Source organism: Meles meles, chromosome 12 (assembly GCF_922984935.1).
Source record: "Meles meles chromosome 12, mMelMel3.1 paternal haplotype, whole genome shotgun sequence".
NCBI classification, from domain to species: domain Eukaryota; kingdom Metazoa; phylum Chordata; class Mammalia; order Carnivora; family Mustelidae; genus Meles; species Meles meles.
In genome coordinates this window covers 15,965,281-15,989,648 of record NC_060077.1, presented here as the reverse complement: position 1 = coordinate 15,989,648, position 24,368 = coordinate 15,965,281, and the positions used below count along the sequence as shown (strand labels likewise).

The 24,368-nt window shown below is 49.9% G+C and overlaps 1 protein-coding gene across 1 annotated transcript in view; it reads right to left on the bottom strand.

The window, feature by feature from the left end:
* The window catches only part of LOC123954086 (BRI3 binding protein), a 29,533-nt gene extending 6,704 nt beyond the window's left edge, over positions 1 to 22,829 (bottom strand). Inside the window, exons 1-2 of the mRNA XM_046024745.1 lie at positions 22,469 to 22,829; positions 9,452 to 9,554 (exon numbers count right to left, since the gene is read on the bottom strand). Coding sequence (XP_045880701.1) covers positions 9,452 to 9,554; positions 22,469 to 22,678 — 313 coding nt within the window. The 5' untranslated portion in view covers positions 22,679 to 22,829. The remainder of the gene's footprint in view (positions 1 to 9,451; positions 9,555 to 22,468) is intronic.
* Positions 22,830 to 24,368: the final 1,539 nt, after the last annotated feature.

Below are 24,368 nucleotides of genomic sequence, written 5' to 3'. Positions count from 1 at the left end.
CATGGTGATGCATACGTCTCTGTGACATAGTGTTTTCCTTTCCTTTGGGTACATTCCTAGGAGCGGGATTGCTGGATGATATGGTAACTCTGATTTTTAATTCTTTCAGGAACTTCCATAATGTTTCCCATAGTGACTGCCCCAACTGAGAATCCCACCAACCGCGCACAAGGAAGAGTTCCCTGCTGCACCCTGCTGCACACGGCCTGGCCAGCATCTGTAATCTCGTCTTTGGGACAGGAGTCATTCCAGTAGGTGTAAGATGATATCTCGTGTGCTTTTGTGAGTGAGCGTTTGCCTGGTTTCCAAAGTGCTCTGGGGGCTCCCTCACCAGTCCAGGGCCACGCCTGGCCCAGAACAATGGGGGAGGAGCAACGCCCTCTCGAGTGCTTTTGATTTGCACTTCCCTGATTAGCGCTATTGAGCACCTTTTTATATAAGCATTGGCCGTTTGTTGGTATGTCTTCCTTGGAAAAATGTCTGTTTGGGTCCTTTGTTCGTATTTTAATCAGACTGTGGGTTTCTTACTCTTCAGTTGTAGGAGTTCTTCATACATTTTGGACATTCACCCCGTAACAGATATACAGTTTGCAAATAGTTTTTCCCCACTCCGTAGGTACTTTCCATTTTGTAGATTGTTCCTTCTGCCATGCAGAAGTTTCTCAGTTGGATGTGGTCTCACTTGTTTATTTTTGCTTTGGGTGTCAAATTGAAAAAAAAAAAAACAAAAAACACCAAAAACCATGGCCAAGACCAAGGTCAAAAAGCTTACCACCTGTTTTCTTCTAGGAGTTTTATGGTTTCCAGTCTTACATTTAAGTCTGTAATACATTCTGAGTTCATTTTTGTGAGGGGCATAATATAGAGGTCTGGTTTCATTCTATTACACGTGAATATCCAGTTTTCTGAGCATAGATCTCAGGTTTATTTCTGTGTTCTCTGTTCTCTTCCATTGGTCTGTATGTCTGTCTGTTTTGTTTTGGTTTTTTTTTTTAAGATTTTATTTATTTATTTGACAGAGAGAGAGAGAGATCACAAGTGGGCAGAGAGGCAGGCAGAGAGAGGGAAGCAGGCTCCTTGCGGAGCAGAGAGCCCGATGTGGGGCTAGATCCCAGGACCCTGAGATCATGACCTGAGCTGAAGGCAGAGGCTTAACCCATTAAGCCACCCAGGCGCCCCTGTATGTCTGTTTTAACCCCCAAATTTTGATCATTCCTGCTTTAAAATACAACTTGAAATTAGGAAGTACCACTTATATCTTCTTCCTCACGATTCCTTTGGCTAGTCAGGTTCTTTTGTGGTTCCACATAAATTTTAAGATTTTTTTCTACATTGGTTAAAGAAAAGCCATTGATGGGCGCCTGGGTGGCTCAGTGGGTTAAAGCCTCTGCCTTTGGCTCAGGTCATGATCCCAGGGTCCTGGGGCTCGCCCAGGGTCCTGGGATCGAGCCCCGCGTTGGGCTCTCTGCTCAGCAGGGAGTCTGCCCCCCCCTTTCTGCCTGCATCTCTCCTTACTTGTGATCTCTCTCTCCCTGTTTAAAAAGTTTATAAATTCTTTCATCAACATCTTGCAGTCTTCAGAGTGGAGAGCTTTCACCTCCTTGGTTAAATTATTCTTAAGTGTTTTATTGTTTTTGATGCTATTATAAAGGGGATCATTTTATTTCTCTTTCAGATCAATTGTTAGTGTATAAAAATACCACTGATTTTTTAATGTTTATTTTTCACCACACAACTTTACTGAATTCATTGATCAGATCTAGCAGTTTTTAGTGGAGTCTTCTGGATTTTCTACAGATATAATCATGCCATTTGCAAATAAGAGGCAATTTTACTTCTTCCTTTCCAATTCTGACGGCTTTTGTGTTTTAAGAATAAACACTCTCCTCAAAGCCAAAATACCATGATCGAAACTAAGAATGTTAAATTCCCTATCATTCATCCACCCCCCCCCCCCCGGCCCCCACCACTCCCACTGGGATCCAGTCACACACACTGCAATTGGCCAAGCTGTGTTTGCCATCTTTAATCTAGAAGAGTCCGTGACAATGACTTTCTGAAGACCAGTTTTCAAGGCCAGATTTCTTGCAGAAGAAAAGAGACATCCTGGAACAGCCTGTCTCCTCACAATGTTGTTTACCACGTTCAAGGGGAGTTCTATCCTAAGTGCCTTCAATGTTCACCGAAGTTCTCAAACTCAGGTGTATGCCGCAGACTCTCCTGGAGGGCCCTTCAACACACACAGCTGGGGCAGACCCCAGGACATGGGATGTTGTAGGTCTGCGGTGGGCCTCGCTTTGAGACCTACTGGCAGAGGCACAATCTACTCCATGCACAAATGAGTGGAGGGGGAAGGCACGAGGGGTGAGGTAGGACATGAGGATTTGGACTGAGCTTGAGATGGAAAGACTTGAAACTTTGAGGCTCCAAATGCATGCACGGTGTAACCGTCTCCCATCCTCCCTTCAGTCCCCGCGAACTGCCATCTCCGATGCCATCAGATTCTTGGGCACTAGCTGGCCACTTCACAGGCCCCAACCCCAGAAACTAAAACCTTGTCCCAGCCACAGGCATGGGGTCACCCAGCCCTCACCCCCCAAATTCCAGGGCGCTGCACTCCTCCATGGTGCCTTCCAGACGCATCAGGAACATCTGACCAAGTGCGGCTTTGTCTCTGGAGCTTTCACACTTAACCCCAACAAGATACGAGACAAAACCAACCATTTTGGTCTCAGGACTCCCCTAAAATTTTGTTTATATGGGTTCTAGTTATTTACATTCATCACAGTAGAAGCTAAAATTAATTTCTAATTTCTAACTAATTTTAGTAGAAACTAAAACTAAATTTTTTTTAAAACACTGATCTTTTTTTTTTTTTTTTACTTTTATTTATTAAGTAATCTCTATCCCCCACATGGGGCTCAAACTCACAAAACCGACATCAAGAGTCACATGTTCTTATGACTGAGCCAACCAGGCGCCCTTAATAAATTCTTAATTTAAAAAAGAATTTCAGAAGCCACCCTCTTAGCGCAGTAGGCAGCACATCAGTCTCATAAAAAAGAATTCCGGGGGCGCCTGGGTGGCTCAGTGGGTTAAAGCCTCTGCCTTCGGCTCGGGTCATGATCCCAGGGTCCTGGGATCGAGCCCCACATCGGGCTCTCTGCTTGGTGGGGAGCCTGCTTCTCCCTCTCTTTCTGCCTGCCTCTCTGCTTACTTGTGATCTCTCTGTCAAATAAATAAAATCTTAAAAAAAATAAAATAAAAAAGAATTTCATTGGGGGCACTGGGGTGGCTCCGTCAGTTAAGCGTCTGACTCTTGATCTCAGCTCAGGTCTTGATCTCAGGGCTGTGAGGTCAAGCCTCACGTTGGCCCTACATTGGGCATGGAGCCTACTCAAAAAAGTAAAATAAAAAAGAACTTCATTATGATCTTGTACTTAGATATACCTCATACCTTAAGGCTAATTTTTCTTTAAAAATTTTTTTCGTATTAAATAGCCTTAATTTTTCAGAGGAGTTTTAGGTTTACAGAAAAATTACGCAAAGGTAATAAATTCATTTTTAAACATTATTGTTATTAATTTGTTTTAAATAACAGTGAACCCATTTATAGGTTAACACAAATAATATATTTTTTCATGAAAAATAACTGCTTTCCAAAATAAATCCCCAAAACCCCCTGCAACCAAAATAGTGGACTTGTTTTGCATTTTAACAAATCTCTATAATATCTGCTTTGAGAGGAGACGACTGGATCCTCAGATCTGGTTTTGAGTCCTCAGAAACAGGATGCCAGCCACAAAGGTGGGCCACAGATGTAATTTACATATTTCTAGTGACCACATTCAAAAGGGCAAAAAAGGAAAAGCTAAAACTTAACGCTAAGATATTTAGCCCAACGTATTTGCTCTATTATCAACATGGAATGGATATAAAAAACTGTGGAAGCAGGGGCACCTGGGTGGCTCAGTGGGTTAAGCTGCTGCCTTTGGCTCAGGTCATGATCTCAGGGTCCTGGGATCGAGTCCCGCATCAGGCTCTCTGCTCAGTGGGGAGCCTGCTTCCTCCTCTCTCTCTCTGCCTGCCTCTCTGCCTACTTGTGATCTCTCTCTGTCAAATAAATAAATTTAAAAAAAAAAGATTAAAAAAAAAAAAACTGTGGAAGCATGCCTCGAATGCATGACCTCAGTTTCTCCTGACAGGCCTCAGGGAACCCCCTCCAGGGTTCCTCCAAGCATACTTTTTTTTTTTTTAAACATTTTATTTATTTATTTGACAGAGAGAGAGGTCACAAGTAGGCAGAGAGGCAGGCAGAGAGAGAGGGAGAAACAGGCTCCCCACCGAGCAGAGAGCCCGATGCGGGGCTCGATCCCAGGACCCCGAGATCATGACCTGAGCCGAAGGCAGAGGCTTAAACCACTGAGCCACCCAGGCGCCCCCCTCCAAGCATACTTTGAGAACCACCAGACTAGACTCACCATCCAAAGCCATATAGCATGTACCATCAGGTTATCAAGGGACTAAGTGGGGTGACCAATGGGTACAAGCGTTCCTGCGGGGAATCCCTGACTGGGGCTAAGAATGGTAACACAGTTCCCGCGACTCTAATAAAACTGCACTTCTCTCCAGCGAGGCCAGTGAGGAGCAACCTCATCCCGCCCTGCGGAGGCCCTAAAAATCCTATCTAGGACACGAGCAGCTCTGGATGTCCTGCCTGTATCCGCTTCCTGGGGCTGCCACAGTTAAGAACCACGGGATGAGTGGCTCAGACAATAGGATCGAATTCTCACACAGCACGGAGGCCACAAGGGTGAGGTCAAGTTGGCGGCAGGTGGCCCCTTCTGAAGCCACGAGGGAGACTCCGTCCCAGGCCTTTCCCCAGCTTCTGGGGTGTGTGGGTGATCCCTGGCCTTCCTGACTCGCACAATCATCCCCTGATTTCTGACTTCATCTTTGTGGGGCCTCTGGGCCCAAGGTTGCCCTTCCTGTGAGGGTGCCGGCCATACTGGGTGAGGGGCCCACTCCAATCCAGGGTCCCAGGGAGAGCTGACTCTGTGTGCAGGCGGATGCAGACGGCCCTCAGTGCAGGGGATCGGGACTGGGTGAGTCCCAGAAGGGAGCGATGATGTACTTTTTGGAGCAGAGCCCCTCTGTAAGCCACGGAGCGTTTAGGAGGCATTTGCCTGGGGCCAGGCACTATTCTAATGGTTCTGCACTAATTGTCATCTGGTCCTCACAACAAGCTGACAGTATGTAGCCTTTCCCATGTGGAGACTCCCACAGCTACAGCAGGGCAGGGCGGGGACCACGACGCAGGGAGTCTGGTGCTTGGAGCATCCACTCCTTGCGCTGTCCTGATGCGTGGTCACAGTACAATGCAAGGGGGGCGCAGGTTGTGGCTTCCAAGCCTTCAGAGAATGCAAACAACTTGACGAAGCCACGAGACTTAAATCTGTCCTTCCGACTCCTGGACAAGGGCTCCACTTCCCAGAACAGTGGCCTGAGCCACCAGATCTAGAGCAGGGCTAACGCCCTGGTGTCCTTTATGGTAGCCACTGGCCACATGTGGCCACAGAGCACTTGAGATGTGGCAAGTCTGAACGTGCTGTGTCAAATACAGGCTGCCCTTTGATGGCGTAACGACCCCCAAAACATAAGGCACCTCGTTAATTTTTCGTTATCGATCACAAGTTGAGATGATATTTGGAATCTGCTGGGTCGGCTAAAACACCTTATTCAGTTCATGTCTTTCTACTTTTCTAATGCGGCCGCTGGAACATGTAACTTCATCTGGCTCTCCATTTCCACTGGGCCGCTCCGTTGGTCCTGGGAGGCTCCGGGACCCTGAAAACTTCTGGAGTCGGAAGTTAGAGGACTGGACCCATGGAAACATTGTGCACCAGAATATCCAGCTTTGGGGTACAGGATCCTGCCTTTTGCACATTCCCACTTCTAAGTCTAAGACGCAAATCCCAAAGGCCTTTGGATGTTTTGAAGCTGATGCCCCAGCTACGGGGAGGGGAGAACATGACAGGGAACGGAGTGCTTTCATCTCTGGAATAGGCCAGCGGCCCTGGCCACTAACAGGAGCACATGGAGACTCTGGGGAAGGATGCTGCTCTGATCGTCTCCCGTGCCGCTACTCTAGCTTTTCTGCTCCAAGCTGCGTGCAACTTTCTGCAGTGAGGCTCGCTTCTCCAGGGCGTGCTGGTCGGGGATGGAACCTGGGCAGCAGAGAACACGGAGTCCAAGCACGATTGCACGCAGTTGCTCTAACCGTGCTGTGAGTTGACTCAGCCTGACTCCCAGGAGGGGTCCTCAGCAGCCCCAGGAGGCAGCAGGTGGCACAGCAGCCTCTCAAAGGGCCGTCCCGCTACAGCGGATCCTTTGCCTCAGTGGTGAGGTGCCCCGAGCTGGTCTGAGGCCTCTCCCAGGTTGAACTCGGTGATTCAAGGCTGGAGACGGGTTCCCAGGGGCTGAGGGGGGATGACAGCGGGTGTGAACCAGGCAGCCCCCTCTGCGGGGCCGGGTCTTCAGTTCATCAGGTGGGAGTGTCAAGGGCAACCAGGAAGGTTCCCGGAGACCCTGTGCGTGGCAGGGCTGTACTGGTTTCCCACCGTTGTTGTGACCAGACACAGTGGCTTTAAGCAAGAGGAATGTACCATCTTGCTGGCTGGGGGCCAGGATTCCGACATCAGGGTGTGGGTGGGGCGGGACTCCTTGAGCACTCTACAGGGGGTCCCTCCTGCCTCTTCTAGCTCCTGAGGGGATCCTGGCGTCCTGGGCTTGTGGCCACATCTCTCTGGTCTCTGTCAAGGCTGCCTCTTCTCTATGTGTTTCTCTCAGTCTCTGTGTCCAAATTTCCCTCCTCATAGAAGGACACCAGACATTGCATATAGGACCCACAGTGATCTGCAAAGACTCCATCCCCCAATCAACTCATGTTCACAGATATGGGGCTTCTGGGGCCTTTCTGGGGGACACACCAGTGTGAACTCACACCAGCAGCCAAGTAGTGGGGCCAACAGTCCTCCAGCTTTTATGAATCATGGGCCCCTATGCACCTGAGGCAGAGCAAGGCAGAGGGGACAGTCTGGAGGAGATGGGCAAAACCCACTCAGAGCAGAGAGATTCCAGAAGGAGGTGGGCAATAAACACAAACACACACAGACACACACACACACGCAGACATGCACATACGCACTTGCATGCGACATCATAGCTGACAAGTGATGGTGGTTGTGAGAACAGACCAGGTCCCTGTACACAGGTTAGTCAGGATGGGCTTCTTGGAGGAGGTGTCATATACCCAAGAGTAGAGGATGGAAAAGATCCAGCAGGCAAAGGGCTGAGGAACTGCTCCTGGCAGGGGATACCTAAAGGAACCAAAGCTGTGTCCAAGAACAGGATGGAGGCCAGGAGCTGGGTAGAGAGGCTGGGCAGATCCTCGGAGCCGACTACCCTCGGTGGGAACCCCGTGTGGGATCCAAGTGCAACAGGAGTCTCTGGGCAGTTTGAAGGTAAAGGACTTGACCCAACTAATGTTTTTTTGTTTTTTAAGAAATCACTCGATGCAGCAAAAGTAGTAATAAGAACAAAAACCACGCTGGCTGACCGGCTGAGAAGGAGCCACAGGGGCCGAGAGAGGACGCTGAGTTAGGAGGTGTTCAGAACGGTTCCCACGGCAGGTCGGAGGCTGCTCTCTAGAGAAGTGTGCAGGGAGGACAGGCCTTTGGCTGGTGTTTGGGAACTTGGATTTCTGGAGTGTGATATGGTGATTTATAGTACAAAGTATGCATATTTGGTCTTTGTCTGCATGCCCGGCACAGAGCTCCTAAAGCCTTCGGAGTTTTCTAAGGAGCAAGAGCAGTAAAGGTATCTTGATATTTCGTAAGACGCCCCTTTGAGTTGTATTCTAATGCGGTGACTTTTGGAAAGACCCTAAGGACGGGGGCTGGGAGCTGGGAGAACCAGCCGCGGGGAGAGGGCTGGGATTTCTGTCTCACCGCCTGGCGTCCTGGGAGCAGGGAGCGGCTGGAGGTCGAACCAGTCAGCACCAGCCAAGGATTTCCTCAGTCACGCCTGGTTACAGAGTCTCCATACAAACCCGACGGGACAGGTCTGGGGAGGTTCTGGGCTGGGACGCTCAGAGAATGTTAAGGCTCCCTAGCCCTTCCCGCAGACCTTGCCTGCATGTCTCTGCCATCCGGCTGTTCCCGGGTCACATCTGTCTGTAAGAAACTGGTCACCTAGTTAAGTAAATTGGCTTCTGGAGTTCTGTGAGTCGCTCTAGCCGATCAGTCAGACCCAGCAGGGGGCACGTGGGAACCGTCTATCTAGAGCCAGTCTGCTGGGAGGACAGGTGGGCTCACAACCGGCATCTGGAGAGGAAGGGGCGTCCTGCGGGACGAGCCCTTGCCCTGTGGGTTCGCTAGGACACTATCTCCAGATACACAGGGTCAGAGTTCAGCTAAATATGAGGGACGCCTGGTGAGTGTCCACAGAGGATTGAGTCAACTGCTTGGTGGCGTGGGGAAAACACATGTATGGCAGAGAGCTCCTTCCATTCCCTCATAAGGGGTCCTCTCTGTGCCTGGACTGTCTGTACAAATCATGGGATTTATGTTGACCACCTGCTCTCCTGCGGAGAGTCGAGTCTGGGTCCATGCCAGGCAGAAGGTGCCTAAGTGACCAGCTCCTAAGAAACACCCCGGGCGCTAGGTCTCTAACAGGCTTCCCTGCTACATGACACTTGACAGCTGTCATCACAAACTGCTGCTGGAGGAATGAGAGCGTGTTGTCCCCCTTGCTGATGGTGCTTTGTGTCCTTGCACTATAAGAAGTCACAGCCATGAGCATGACTACAATGCTGAGTCCTGGGTCTTCCTAGTGGCTCACTGTGCCTGGGGCTGATCCTGGGAACCTCAACACAGGCTACTGGAGACTTCCTGGCAAGCGAGGTGGCAGCCTGGACTGGGGCCTGTGACCTTGAATCCAATTCTAGAGGCAGCCTCCTGATTCCTGGGGCGGAGCAGCAACTCCTGGGGCAGGCCAGTACGGCAGGGTTCTGGGGGCCACACCCCACTCCTTCTGATAGCTTTGCAAGCAGCCCAAGCTTTGTATGAAATCCGTTTCTCCCTAAATAGCTGTCGTAGTCTGTGATGTATTCCCATTGCCCATAGGCCCTGCCTCTGGTCCCCGCGGCTTGCCTGGGGGCAGCCGAGTCAGCAACACCCACTTGTACCTCACCCCAAACAGCATCCGTGCACCTCAGTCTGGATGGGCCATTTCTTTATGCAACTATTCCAAGAAAAAATATTCACTTGTGTTCCCCTGCCCCCTCCAAGGGGTCCCCTGTGCCACCCACTGGGGATAGAGTCCACATTTTGAGAACAACTAGAAAAAACAGCGCCTTAAATGAATGCCCCCCGCCCCCAGACCCACTTACCATCAAGTCCAAGAACATCCAAGAGGTCCGTCCAAACTTTCCACAATGTTTCCACAAACATGTCCACCCCCAGCACGAACCGCTCGGTCAGCCTGGTCAGGAACTGCAGAAACAAGAGAACGGTCACTACACCGACTGGGACAATGCCCCCATCTCCTCGTCCAGCCAGACCCGGTCAATGGGAAAACAGAGTCGGCTGGTAGCCCGGGTGCTGTCGTGAGCTCGGTCGGCTGGGAGCTGGGAGGTCCCCACGAAGTGGCTTTGCTCCACTTCTGATTTCTCCGAGAGCCCTCCTGCTCATGACAAGGTCAAGGTCTCTGCTTCTCTCAGCCTGATTTCTCATTTTTAAACAGTTTCACCCAGAGCGTGGGCGTTGGGGACGAGGGACAAGGATGAGGACGATGGTGGTTCTCACACACGAGCTGTATCCCATCTCCCGGGTATGTGGACATGCTAGAGCCCTGCGCCCCACCCGGCCGTAAGGCCCCCGCCTGTCAGGGGGCTTCGTGGGCTCTCCGGGTAATTCTGGAGGACTATGAACAGGAGGAATCAGTCTTGTTCGCCTAGTTTGGGGGAATAAGTAACACTCTGCACACATGGTATGAAATTCAGAGCTGCAAATGGGAATTCAGTGAAAAGCAAGTCTCCTATTTCACTCCCCACCATGCAGACCTCCCTCCGGAGGCACCTGTTGTCACCACTCACTTCTGCGGCGTCCTTTAGAGGCTCCCGGTCAGTGTCTTCCCACCGGTGAGAGCAAATGGGCCTGGTTTTACAGTTTTTCTTCTGTGACACTCTTGTCTTGGTGATTACTCAACCTCAGCCTGTACAGAGCTGCCTCATTTTCCGTAAAGAGGTTTAAGCAATCCCCTCCCACTGGACACTTTGGTTGTTCCCACCTGCGCTATTAGGGCAAACGGGAGTGACGAGCGGAGCCTTGTACCCATAGGCGCTCTGACTCACGTGGGCAATGCTTGGAGTGAACTGCCTATAGCATTTGGAATCAGACTTCATGGTTGGATCGTTGCCCCAGGACATGGGGTAAAGGAACACAGTTGAATCAGCAGCCAGGAGAGAGGGGACTCAAATAACCTCCACCCCAGCTCTGTGGCTTGGCTGAGAGCACGTGCATCTGGGAGTCTAGGTGCTGGGTTCAAATCGGCCTCTTCCTGCTAGCTACATAGCTCTGTGTGTGTGTGTGCGTGTGTGAGTGTGAGTTACACAGATACCCACATACGATACACAGATACACAGATACCCACATACGATACACATAATAAAACAGCTGAGAGGTACATACATACACTTGTACTGCCCCATCTGGTTTTCTGAGCGTAAGTGCCATATTCACGTGAAGTGCCTTGAGCACCTGGTAAATGGTCACAATTCCTACTAACATTCCATATTCTCATAGAGCATTGACTCCAATGTGTCCTGCAAGGAATCATCCTTTTATCCTTAGGTCATTGCCCTAATGGGGTTTGTACAGGTAGAGACAGTACCAATATGGTCATCAGCTGATGGGCGGACGAACAGAGCCCAGTCTATCCAGACAATGGGGTATTATGGGGCCATAAAATGGAAGGAGGTACTGAGGCACACTTCCATGTCAGCCTTGAAAACAGGGTGCTCAGGAAATTTAGCCAGACATGAGATACCGCAGAGCAAATGATTCTGTTTGCGTGAAATGTCCAGGATAGGCAAATCCATAGGGACAGAAAGTAGACAGGGGGTTGCCAGGGGGCTGTGACAGCTAAAACGTACACAATCTCTTCTAGAAGTGACAAAATGTCCTCCCACAGGCTGTGGTGACGAGTGTGCAACTCTATGAACAGACCAACGAGGGCAGAACGGCACACTTTGGGGGATGAATTGTATGGTACTTGAATTATACCTCCATTAAGCTATTTTAAAATGGAAGGGTTAAAGAAAAAAGAGCCGGGTTTTAAAATAATAATAATAATAAAACAGGGCACCTGGCTGGCTCCATCGGTGGAACATGTGACTCTTGATCTCAGGGTCCTGAGTTCAAGCCCCATATGGGGTGTGGAGTCTACTTAAAAAATGAAAATAAAATAAAAAACAAAAAACACTTACACACACAAGTGGAAAGACTGTGAACGCCAGAAGGAAGCATATGTACCACAGAAAAGAGGGCAATTGTCCCTCTCAGCAGTGGAGGGAGGTGGCGGGACACATCTGTACCCAGGTAGAAGGCCCATTGTTAATGGTCTTATAATTAAAACTCCTTTTTTAGGGGCACCTGGATGGCACAGTTAGTTAAGCATCCAACTCTTGACTCCAGCTCAGGTCATGATCTCAGGGCTGTGCGACGGAGCCCAGAGTTGGGCTCCGTGCTCAGTGGGAACTCAGCTTGGGATTCTCTCTCTCCCTCTCCCTCGGTCCACTCCCCTCTCTTTCTAAAAAACAAAATAAAACAAAACAAAACAAAAACCCTCCTTTTTAAAAAAAGAGCTTTACTGGCATATGATTTACATATCACTAAGTTCATGTCTTCCAAGTGTCCAGTTGGGTGGTCTTTAGAAAAGTCACAAAGTCACGAAGTTATACAACCATCACCATGATCTAATTTTAGAACATGGTCATCGCCTCCAAAGAAAGCCTCCCCATCCTTCCACCCCAAACTAGGCACCCGCTAATCTGTCTGTCGCTATGGATTTGCCTTTCCTAGACTTTCCATACAAACGGAATTGTACGACACGTGACCTCTCGCATCCACCTTTGTTCACTCATCACGATATTCCCCAGGTTGTACCAGGAATCAGGAGTTCATTCCTTTTTATGGCCCCATAGCATCCTACTTTATAGGTATGCCCTGTTTTGCTCATCCTGTTGCATATCGTACGTGTTGGTCTGGAACTGGGTGTCAGTTTCTCACAATTTGTTCAAAAGGAGGAAAAAGGAAAGGCCCTAGGCTTTCTAGAAGAAGGTATTGGTCCTTTGAGATGGTACCAGCTTCCCCAGAAAGGGTGTGAGGAAGGAGCTGTTTTGGAAGGAAGAGGCACCAGGGCTCACGCCGCTGAAACTCTCTGTGCCTCAGTTTTGTCAGCTGTCAAATGGGGCCAAGACAGGATTGGACACCTTAACCTGGAAAGGCCTCTGCCGGGGGCCAGCACACACCCGGTACCCAGGGGTTGGAACACCTAAGGATGTTCCTGTCACAGTGCCTAGCCATGCGGGTCTCCAGGAGGTGCCTGGAGACCCATCATCCTTGGGAAAACCTCATGCCCAAGCAGGACTGGCATTGCTCAGAAGGAAGAACCGGTCCGTCCTGAAAACTGACCGGGGCAGGAGAGGTGGAAAGCAGGGAAGGGCCCACCCTCGGCCTTCTAACCACACACTGGCAAACTCGCTCTCTGTGAGCGAGACACAATGTGGGCACATTGTGGGCACACAGGACACTTTGGCCCACTTCATGTGGCAAAGACACAGGAGCTCTGGGGGGGTGGGGTGGGGATGAACTGTATTCTCCCCGAATTCCTACCTTGAAGCCTCAATCCCCAGGACCTTAGGAAGTGACTGGGGTGAATGACAGGGTCTTCAGAGAGGTAAGTAAAGTAAAACCGGTCACTAGGGTGGGCCCTCACCCAATGGAACCTGGATCCTTGTAAGAAGAGGCGATTAGGACACAGACATGCACAAAGGGAGGGCCATGTGACAACGCACACGCACAGCAAGGAGAGAGACCTCGGAAGAAACAACCCTGCCTACACCGTGGTCTCAGATTTCTAGTAAATTCTATTGCTGGAGCTGCACAGTGTGGCCCTGTCCAGGCAGCCCCGAGCCGCTGCTACAGGGGTCACACTGCAGCCCAGAGCCTGGGGCAGGGCACCTGCCCGGTGCGGACACAGACTTGCCCCGGGACAGAAGCCACAGAAGCTGTGGAAGGAGTTATAAGAGAAGAGCCGTTCAAATGACAGCAGCTTGAATCAGGCTAAGAGCCTGTGCCCTTGACATGTCTTCTGCCTCAAACCCACACAAGAAGAACGTCAGACCCACTGCAGCTGATGGGTGTCCTACAGCATCCCTGATCTGGGCTCGGGCAAGCTGCCCAGGGGGGCCGCCGAGGAGAGGTTGAGAGCGCACCCCAGCCTGAGGACAGCTCAAGCCAGTGTGCTGTTCTGGATGGGATCCCCAGACACAAAGGGACGTTGGGTAAAAACCAAGGATATCAAAAGAAAGCATGGACTCTGAGCTACTTATAATCTAGCCATCCTGGTTCGATGACGTAACAAATGCGTTATGAGAATGTAGGACGTTCACAACAGGGGGGGTCTGCCCACAGGCTGTGAGGGGATTCTGTGCCATGCTCTCAATTTTTCTATAAATCTAAAACTGTTCCTAAGAAATAAAGATATATCCATTTTTAAAGATTTTTTTAAAAAGTCATCTACTCCGAAGGTAGGGCTCGAACTCACAACTCAGAGATCAAGAGTCATATGGTCCACCAACTCAGCCAGCCAGGCGCCCCTTAAAGATTTTTTTTTTTTTAAGGGAGACCTAACAGACACATCGGTTAAATGCAGGGTAAGCTCTGGATCTCAATGCAAAGGAAGCAATTCGGTCTGGAGACCTTTCAAGTCGGACAGAAAAACTAGAAAATTGACTGGGGTCAGTCACTACAGAATACTGCCATGAACCGTGTGATTTGTGGTCATGTTTTTTGTTTGTTTGTTAAAGATACAGACCAAAGTATTCTCAGGTTAACTAATACGACTTGGATTGGCTTTATACTATTGCAGGTTAAACGTCACTTTTGGCAAGGGGATAACTATAGCAGAAATGGCAGAAGGTTGATAGGCAGAAGCCGTGGGTGATGGGTGCGGGGTTCGTTACAAGATCCCTTCTCCGTTGGTGAGGGGTGCACCACGTTCAGGATGAAAAGTTAGAATAAGGAAGACTCAGGTGAACAGATGGGAGGCCCGTGGCTGTCCCCGTGGGAGGGACAAATGACTCAAGCCGGGATTTCATTATCCCTCTTCTTGCACCAGGGAGGCCTGGACACCCACCCCCGGATGGCATCCAGCATCCAATCGCAAGCCCCGCGCCTCGCCCGTCACCCTCTGGCTCATGCAAAGTGACTCCAGGGAAAGTCAGCAAAGGCGTCTTGATGAGCAAGTCAGAGCAGGAGGGAAGTTTCTACCACTTCGAGTTGGCCTGAGCATGTGCAGAACACACCAACTGCAAAGACTGCATGAACGGAAAACACTGGGACACACACAGCGGTCACAAATGGGTTGCAAAGGGGAAAGGCACCGCCCAGGCAGGCGCGCAGACCCCTTCAGCGGAATCCTTGCCATTTACGCGCTGATGCCCTCATCTAACTGCCAAGGAAACATCAGACAACATACCCCGCCGGACATTTCGAGAAACAACTGGTCTGGGGGGCGCCTGGCTGGCTCAGGCAGCAGAATGTACGACTCTTGATCTCGGGGTTGTGAGTTCGAGCCCCATGTTGGGGGTAGAGACTACTTAAAAATAAAATCTTTAGGGGCGCCTGGGTGGCTCAGTCATTGGGCATCTACCTTCACCTCGGGTCATGATCTCAGGGTCCTGGAATCCAGCCCCGCATCCGGCTCCCTGCCCGGCAGGAAGCCTGCTTCTCCCTCTCCCACTCCCCCTGCTTGTGTTCCCTCCCTTGCTGTGTCTCTCTCTGTCAAATAAATAAATAAAATCTTAAATAAAATAAAATCTTAAAAAAAAAAAGAAAAGAAAGAAAGAAAAGAGTGGTCTCTTAAGACCACAGTGAGATAGCATTTCAGCCTCACTGTGAGGGCTCTAATCAGAAAGACAGTGACAAGTGTTTGCAAGAATGTAGAGAAATGGGGATCTCATACGCTGCTGGTGGGAATCCAAAAGGGCGCATCTGTACCGCAGTTCCTTGAAATGTCAGTTACCACGGGACTCAGCAATTCCATGCCCACGTGTACACCCCAAATGTTGGAAACATATGTTCCCATAAAAACCTGTACATGGGGGCACCTGGGTGGCTCTGTCGGTTCGGCGCCTGCCTGGGGCTCGGATCACGCTCCCAGAGTCCCGGGATCAAGCCTTGCGTCGGGCCCCCTGCTTCTCCCCCCTCCTCTGCCTCTTGCTGCCCTTGCTGGGGAGCTCTCTCTCTCTCTCTCTCTCTTAAAAACAAAAATAAAAACAAAAAACCCAAAAACCTTGTACATGAATGTTTACAGTAGCATTAATCACAGTAGCCAAAAAGTAGAAACAACTCGATATCCATCATCTGATGGATAAATAAAAAGTCGTAAGAAGGGATCAGGTTCTGACGCAGGCCACACGGTGGATCCATCCCGAAGGCAGCCAGGGACACTGTGTGATTCCCTTTGTGTGAAACGTCCAGAATAGGCAAGTCTACGGAACTGGCACACAGGTGACGGGTTGTGTAAGGATGGGGGGAAAGGGAATGACAGCGAATGGGTGAGAGGTTTCCTTCTGGGGTAAAGAGGATGTTCTGAAATCGACTGAGGTGATGCCCGTACAGCTCTGCGAATATACTCAAAACCACTGAAATTTCCATGACCGAAGTGTATGGTACCTGAATTATAGCTCCATCGAGCTGTTACCAAAGCAAGGTGGTGAGGGGCGCCTGGGTGGCTCAGTGGGTTAAGCCTCTGCCTTCGGCTCAGGTCATGATCTCAGGGTCCTGGGATCGAGTCCCGCATCGGGCTCTCTGCTCAGCAGGGACCCTGCTTCCGCGCCGCCCCCCTCAATGTCTCGCCTGCCTCTGCCTACTTGTGATCTCTCTCTGTCAAATAAATAAATAAAATCTTTAAAAACAAAACAAAAAACCAAGGGGGTGGGGAAAGGCAATTGGTCCGTGCAATTAAAAAATGTCCATGTCAGAAAAGCTCTCCACACACCCCCCCCCAAAATTGAGGGAACTCTGACAAACTAAAGGATACTAAGGTGACCTGAAAACCAAATGCAGTGAGTGATGCCTGATTGCGCATTAGATTTTTTTGGAAAGCTGTAAAGGAAATGTGCCTATAGACAGCATATGACAAGTGTTTTTTGTACTAAATGTAAGGTTTTTTTCCTTGGGGGGGGTGGGGGGTGGACCACGGTTCCGGGGTTCTGTAGGAGAACGTGTCATGACGTCTGCAACTCACTTTCAAATGTTTCTGCAAAGAAAAGATCATGCCTGTGCATGTGCATGGGAGCGTGTATGCGTGTGTGGGTGTGTGCGTGTGCGTGTGGTGTGTGCCAAGGAAAAGAGGAAAAAAGTTTGGGGGATATGTGAACCATCCCTCGGCCAGGTGAGGGATTTCCAGCCGTTCCTTATTCTTTCAAGTGCTATGTGCTGCAAAATTTTTCAAAGTAGCGAGTTAGAGGAAACATTTTGATTGTAGTGATGTTTTCACCAACACACGTCAAAAGGTGTCAACTTGTCCGCTTTCGGCCCCTCTCACCCCACTTTAAATAGGTGCAGTCTCTTGGAGTCTAATGTCAGTAAAGCAGTTCCAAGGGGTGGGAAGAAAAGACTGGAAAGTGTCAGGGTTATTTTGCTCAAAATACTTTCTTGCAAACACCTAACAAAGCAAAAGCCTCAAAAAAAAAAAAAAAAAAAAAAAAAAAACCAAACAAAAAAAACAACCAAAAAAACAGAAGACCAGCAGCTCAATAGAAAAATGACAAAGAAAACAAAAGGCAGTTTCCAGAATAGAAAAGGCCCATGGATTTTGAATCAGTGAAGAGACCATCATCTCAAACATAATAAAACCAAACGTTTAACGACACACTTTGCTGGAGAAGGTTTGGAAGCCTGCCTTCATATGTTTGGTAGGAGTGGAAACTTGTCATTCTTTGGAAAACAATCCAGCAGTCTCTCTTAGTGTTAAAAGTGTATATGGGACATTGGGGTAGCTTAGTCGCTTAAGAGTCTGCCGTCAGCTCAGGTCATGATCCTGGAGTCCTGGGATCGAGCCCCGCATCGGGCTCTCTGCTCAATGGGGAGTCTATTTCTCCCTTTCCCCCTGCTCGTGGCTCTCTATTTCAAATAAATAAATAAAATATTATTTTTAAACAGCGTGTATGGAACTGTGTGTAAAGACAAAAGACAAAACTATGTTGTCAAAGGCAGGAGAATGGTTGTCTTGGGTTGGAGGGGCGTAGAGAGCCTGGGACAATCCATTTCTAGACCCGCGTGCTCATGCCACGGATATCTTCAGGGTATAAGGATTCACTATGCTTCACACTTCTCGTGCAGGAAAGTACACCAACTAGGATTCAATTTAAAAATTTGTAAATGCACAGACCCTTGGAGTCTGCCGTCTAACAGTCTGTAGGTGAATTTGTCTATGTGCACACACAACAGTCTTCATAGGGAGACCGTCACTGCAACCAGGTTTGAAGGGGCAAAAGACGGGACACTAACAAAGTATTGACTATTAGGGGTGGGTTAAATTATGGTACATCCTGAATGATAATTTGCTTTTAGCAGCCCTCCAAAAAGAAGGAATCAAAGCTTTATGTACCGGGGCACCTGGGTGGCTCAATGAGTTAAGCCTCTGCCTTCGGCTCAGGGCATGATCTCAGGGTCCTGGGATCGAGCCCCACATCAGGCTCTCTGCTCGGCGGGAGCCTGCTTTCCCTTCCTCTCTCTCTGCCTGCCTCTCTGCCTATTTGTGCTCTCTCTGTCTCTCTGTTAAATAAATAAATATATATTTTTTTTAAAAAAGCTTTACATACCGATAGGATCTGATCTCCAAAATTTATTAATTAAAAAAAGAAGAGGAAGGAGGAGGAGGGAGAAGAAATAGAAGAGAGTGGGACAGCGTGTATAATGAAAAACAGAAAACTCATGAAGAGACAGGGTCTATCCGTATTCAGAATATCTGTACTGCTCTGGGAAGGAGAATGGAGATAGGGTCAGAGGCGGCAAGCAGATTTCTTTTTTTAAACTTTGAACTATTTGAAATGGCATTCCATGCAACTGTGACCTTATTAAAAAAAAAAAACTATAAATGTTAAGCTTCTTAAAAAGAAAAAAAACTAACTTAAAAGCAAAGGAGTAAGAAAAAAACACCAGCTCTCAGCTTAGCATTCAGATGTTCCCACCACATGGGTCCAGTTGTAATTTTTCCCTGTGCTCCCCAAGATCCACACCCCAATGCACCCAACCTGTGAACCGTGCCTCTTCAACCTTGTCCCACCCCTTTCCTTCCATGCCAACCCATCCTCCCAGACCCATCTCATGCCCCTTCCTCCACATCCCGCCCAATGTCTCGGGGCAAGGCACTTGACCCCTTTCTCCTGGCTCCCACAAGGCCTTTCTTGCATCATGGTTGAGCCTATTTTTGTTAACCTTAACCCTAGGTCCTGCATGATGTGGTTGTCTCCCTCTGTCTGTTGCTCAGTCTGTTACAGCCCTACAACAAGCCCTCCCTTGTCCTTATACACCAAACCCATTCCCATTCCCACCACAGGGCCTTTGCTCATGCTGTTCCCTTTGCCTGGTACACTCTCTCCCTCTACCTCCTTCTCATTCAGCTTACTTCCCTGGCCACTCATTCCACTTATTTCCAATTCCGCAGAGGTTACAAGTGTGGGCACTCCCAGTCCTCTCTCACTGATTAGCTGAACTGGGGGCAAGAGAGTCAACCTTTCCATGCCTTTGCTGTCCTCATCTGTAAAACAGGGAAGGCCATAACAGACCCTCTCTCTTAGAGCAGGGCAGATCCATCCTAAGCTTGAACGATTCTTCTTCATTATGATTACATCATCTTCCCTTATTTCTGAAACAGCACATACCACTCTGAAATAATCTTGTTTTATGGATCGGACTTATCTATTGCCTGTCCCCTTAAGGTCCACAGGAGGGGCCATTATGTCTGGCTCATACAGTAGGTGCTTAAGAAATGTTAAACAATTGTTGTAAGAGACACATAGGATAAAATGAACCATTTTAAAGTGTACGATTCCGGGGCATTTAGTACACTCACGATAGTGTGCAACCACAATCTCTACTTAGCTCCAGAACATTTTTATTGCCCCAGAAAGAAACCCCCTATCGATTAAGCGGTCACTCCCTATCCCAGCCGCCCCCCCTTTAGGAAACATTTTATCTACTTTCGGTCTCTAAGGATTTACCTGTTCTGGATACTTCACACAAATGGAATCTTACAACACGTGGCCTTTGGTGTCTGGCTTCTTTCCTTTGTTTTTCAAGTTTCATCCAAGTGCTTTACTCCTTTTTATGGCTGGATAGTATTCCCTGCTTGCACAGACCACAGTGCGTCCATTATCAGGTATAAACATTTGGACAGTTTCCGCTTTTTGGCTGATGTGCAAAGCACTGCTATGAACACTCATGGACAAGTTGCTTAAAAAAAAATAAACGAGTCGATCGCTCTCCTACCGGATGAACCCACTTCCTATAAATATCTTCTATCATTCACTAAGTGGTTATTCAGTACCTCATAAGGCAGAACCTTGCTCATTGCACTCAACCCTTGAGTTCATCTCCTCTGCACAAATGAGACAGAGAGGTCAAGCGACTGGCCCGAGATCACAGAGCTAGGGATTCCAACTCACGTCTGTGGGACAGCGAGGCCCATCACTCCAAACCAGAATATCACGGGTTTATTTTAGACACGGCCTAGATTAGAATATGGGGTGTGTCTTTAAACACCCTCAAACTTCACAACCCACCAAGCCGGTCTGGCTCCAATTAGTAACCCCAGACATGCTGAAAAGTACAGTTGCCAGCAGACTCAGTTTTTGTTTAATTAAGAGTAACAAAACAGTCTCCCCCAAGCCTGGCCAGTCTGGGCTACATGTGACAGGAAATGTCAGGTCAGCCTCATTCTAGAGGCTGCTCTGATGGGGGGGAACCAGAAAGGGTCATGAGGCAGTAAGACCTGGGAAGGTACCAGTGCCAACTCCGCGCCCAGTCTGCCTGGGTTCAATTTCCTGCTCGGCCACTCTGTGCCTCAGTTTCCCTACCTACAAAATGAACATATTAACAGTACCCACTCACAGCGTTGTTCTAAGAATCGAGTTACTCTATCTGCAAAAGCACTCAGCACATTTCAAGCAAATAACAAATTTGTATTATCCCTATTGAAGGCACAAATCCTGTTTTACCCCAGAAAGAATTCTGACCTTGAGACTCCCAGGTTCTTTGCCAGAATGGAGCTGTATTATTGATCCCAACCTAGACGTGAGGACCTGAAATATCATTTTGTATTTCAAGCCCATCCAACTTAGAGTCTCACTTAGGACCATCTCCTAAACGTAACTTGCCTGTGCTCCCACCAGCACAACCCAGACTTTCAAAATTTTGGCTCCAAAACAAAAGATCTTTGCCTTTGAATCATTCAAGAACAACGGCACCTTGCTCACACCCTTTATGCCCTGGCAGACAGGCTGGGAATCTTTTTGCTCTCAGGTGTTGGGTCATGCCTCCCAAAAAGCAGTCTTCTCCCCCACAGAACCCACACAAGGAGTGTCTGCACACCCACAGGAGAGGGCGGGCGGTCAGAAGTCACCGTTTTCCTACGAAACTAATCTTTTCATTTCAGCCAATAAGAATATCCAGCCAATCTGATCTGGGTTTTAATTTTTTTTTTTCCCCCTGCATCTCAAGCACCTGAGGACTTTTTTTCACCCCGAAAGTCCTTCCAGCAGGACTAAAGCAATGTGGATTTGCACCTCGGCCAGGATGTAGCTGGTACGGATTTGGCCATTACTCTGGGCAGGAAAGACCACCAACGATTCATAATCCCCACCTCATAAGGAAGGGGATATTATGATTAGCCCTTTTTAAGGATAAAGAAACTGAAGCTCAGAGACATGAAGCCACTGGTGCAAGGCCAGCCTGCAGGTAAGCGCTAGAGCCAGAACTTAAGTTCCCAAACCCCAGGGCTAGCCTGGAGCAAAAAAGTTAACAGGAGGAACAGCAAAGGCTGCGCTCAGGGAACCACATTACCGCATGCAACTGTCCCTCATCCACTTCCTCTTTCTCTGGGGACTTGCCCCAAATGAAGCCCATCCCACCAGGCTCCAGAGGGGAGAGTAGGGCATGGGGAGAAGTTCCCGCGCTCCTCCTGGGCACTCAACACACAAGAGAGCTGCAGGTTGCAGAGTAGAAAACTCTCCAAATCAAGGGGCGACAGAAATAGGAGCTTAGGAGGGTTACTGTGCCAGGTTGTCAAAGCAACATAGCAGACTGTTCTACTCCCCTTTCTTTCCTTGCGAAGTTGAGAGAAAGAAAGAAAGAAAGAGGAAGGAAGGAAGGAAGGGAAAGAGAGAAAGGAAGGAAGGAAAGAAAGAAAGAGAGAGAGAGAAAGAAAAAAGAAAGAGAAAGAGAAAGGAAGGAAGGGAGGGAGAAGGAAGGAAGGAAGAAAAGAAAGAGAGAGAGAGAAAAGAAAGAGAAAGCGAAAGGAAGGGAGGGAGGGAGGAAGAAAAGAAAGAAAGAAAGAGAAAAAGAAAAAAAAGAAAGAGAAAGAGAAAGGAAGGAAGGAAGGAAGGGGCCTAAATGTCTTCAAAGCACTAGAAGGAGGGCCTAAGGCGCTCAAGGGAAGTGGGTCGGTGTGAGGCTAGCAGAAAGGAGGGTTGCTGGGGACAGGGCAGGACGCCCCTGGGCAGCCGCGCAGCGCCTGGCTCATAGTAGGTGCTCATTCAAACGCGCTGAATGAATGAATGAGAGGTGCGGCCGGCATCAGCGCCGCCTGACTCCCGGCCGCGCAGCACGGGCGGGCAAGGTCCAAGGAGAAGTGCTGGGCGCAGAGCAGAGGGCGCCCGAGGCCCTGCGCCCCCGCCGCGCGCGAGCTTCGGCCGCAGGTTCCGACCACCGCCTGGCGCGGGGGCGGCGGACCCGCAGAAGGCAGGCCCCGGGGCGCAGGCCGGCCTCCTCTCTCCCTTCTCCCCTCTCCCCGCCGCCCGGCAGCCTCGGAGGCCGCACACGGCCCAGGCCGGCCCCGGGCGCCAGGTGCGTGGCGGCCGGGGCAAGGTGACCGCAGGCTCGAGCCCGGCGCCCACCTTCTGAGCGGCGCGCACGTTGTCCTCGCCGAACAGGCTGCTGACGCTCTGCGAGAAGGTGTTGACCGTGCGGCGGTAGCTGTTCTTCTCGGTGCCGCCGCGGCCCCGCGCCCCCTGCGCGCCCGGGGCCAGCAGCCCGAGCAGCAGCAGCAGCAGCAGCAGCAGGAGCCCAGCCCGGGCCCGGGGCCCGCCTGAGGCGCGCGCGCCCATCCTGGGGCCCGTGGGATGCGGGGTCGCGAGCGGGGCTGAGGGCCGCACCGGGGACGCCGCGGCTCGGGCAGGGGGACCGCGTTGGCGCGCTGGTGGGGCCGCCCGCCGCGCCTCGGTCAGCCGCCGCCGCCGCTGTCGCAGCGCCACCTGCCCCGCCCCGCGCGCAGAGCCGCGACGGCCCTGCCCACGCCTCGCCCCGCCCCCGGACGCGGGGTCCCGGCCATCCACCCGCCAACGTCCCCGCGAGGGGCGGAGGAGGCCGGAGGCTGCTCGGTCTCCCCGCCCCCGCTGAGTGGGTGGGGGGGGGGTAACCTTTTATTTAAAAAGCACCTATTTTTATGTTTAACTTTTCGGTAAAAAGCGGCCGGTGCAGGTAAAACTTGGGAACGGCCTCCGCGAGGATCATGACCGCCATTGATTGGAGAACCAGACACAAACATGTCACTGAGTTTATAACGATCCCCAATCCTCGGCCACCGTTGGCGATGGCAAGGGCTCCGGCTCCTCCATTCATCCATTCTGAAATTTTTGAAAGAAAGGGGAAGCAGCGAGCTAGTATCCCTCCTGTCCCTCCTGAACGAGCTGTAATTCAGCGTCACAAAACAGGCGAGGAGGGGAAGTTTTCAGGAGATTAAGTCCAGCTGGTTCAAAAGGAGGGCGCGAGAGTGTTAGAAAATCACGTCGCACCCGTTAGTGAAATGATGGATGCAGCAGGAGGATGAAACCCAGAAGGGGACTGACTGGTCGGGGCAGAACTTGAAAATGGAGAGGCCACGCAGTCCTGACCTGGGCGCGCCCGGCCCTAGTAGCGGGAAGTCACCTGCCCCACTTAGGATGGATTCTTGCCAAAACACGTTGAACCCTCACCGGATCTGACCTCTCCATCTAACCCACAGTTTGCAGGAAATATGGGGGGTGAAGGAGAAAATGAGAAGACTTGAGTGAAATCCAGAATGTGGAGCATTCTACCGGGCAAATGACCCAGTTTCTTCAATAAGTAAATGGTATAAAAGTGTAGGAGGGTGACTGATTTTAAAAGACTGAAGGGCCATCATTAACCAAATGCGGCAGAAGGGCCTGAAGCAAACTGTGTCCAACCAGACATGATTTTTGAGACAGCCAGGAAAATAAAACTTAACCTTTGCCTAGCCGAAGAGTGAAAAATTATATCTTATTTTTGAACTTGCCTTTCTCTGGATTCCTGGTGATGATGTGGGACACAGAGGCAGAAGAATAATTATTAAATTTCCTCACCTACTGACAAGCCCTTGAAATAGGCAGAGTGACCTCCACCTTAAGGCTTTGCTAAGGGCAAAGGACAATCCTAGCCTGACCGACCCCCTACCCCCAACCAGGATCCTGTAAGTCTACTTTAACAATTCCTTTAGGAAACTTTATCTCTAAACCTCCAAGACAGTGTCGAGAATCATTCCCAAGCATATGACCCACTGATATACATCTAAGGGTCTCACGAGAAGGTTTTATTACTGGTAATGAATAACCTTTCCCCCAGACAATAGCTAGCCCCTCAAGGTCCTAGAAACCTTGCTTCTAAAATTCCTTAGAGACTTACGCCATCCCTAATCCCCTCCCCAACTTACAAATATATAATAGAACACTCCTCACATCTCCGGGGCAGCAGCTCTTCCGGACCACGGGTCCTATCCCCATGCTTTAATAAACACCATTT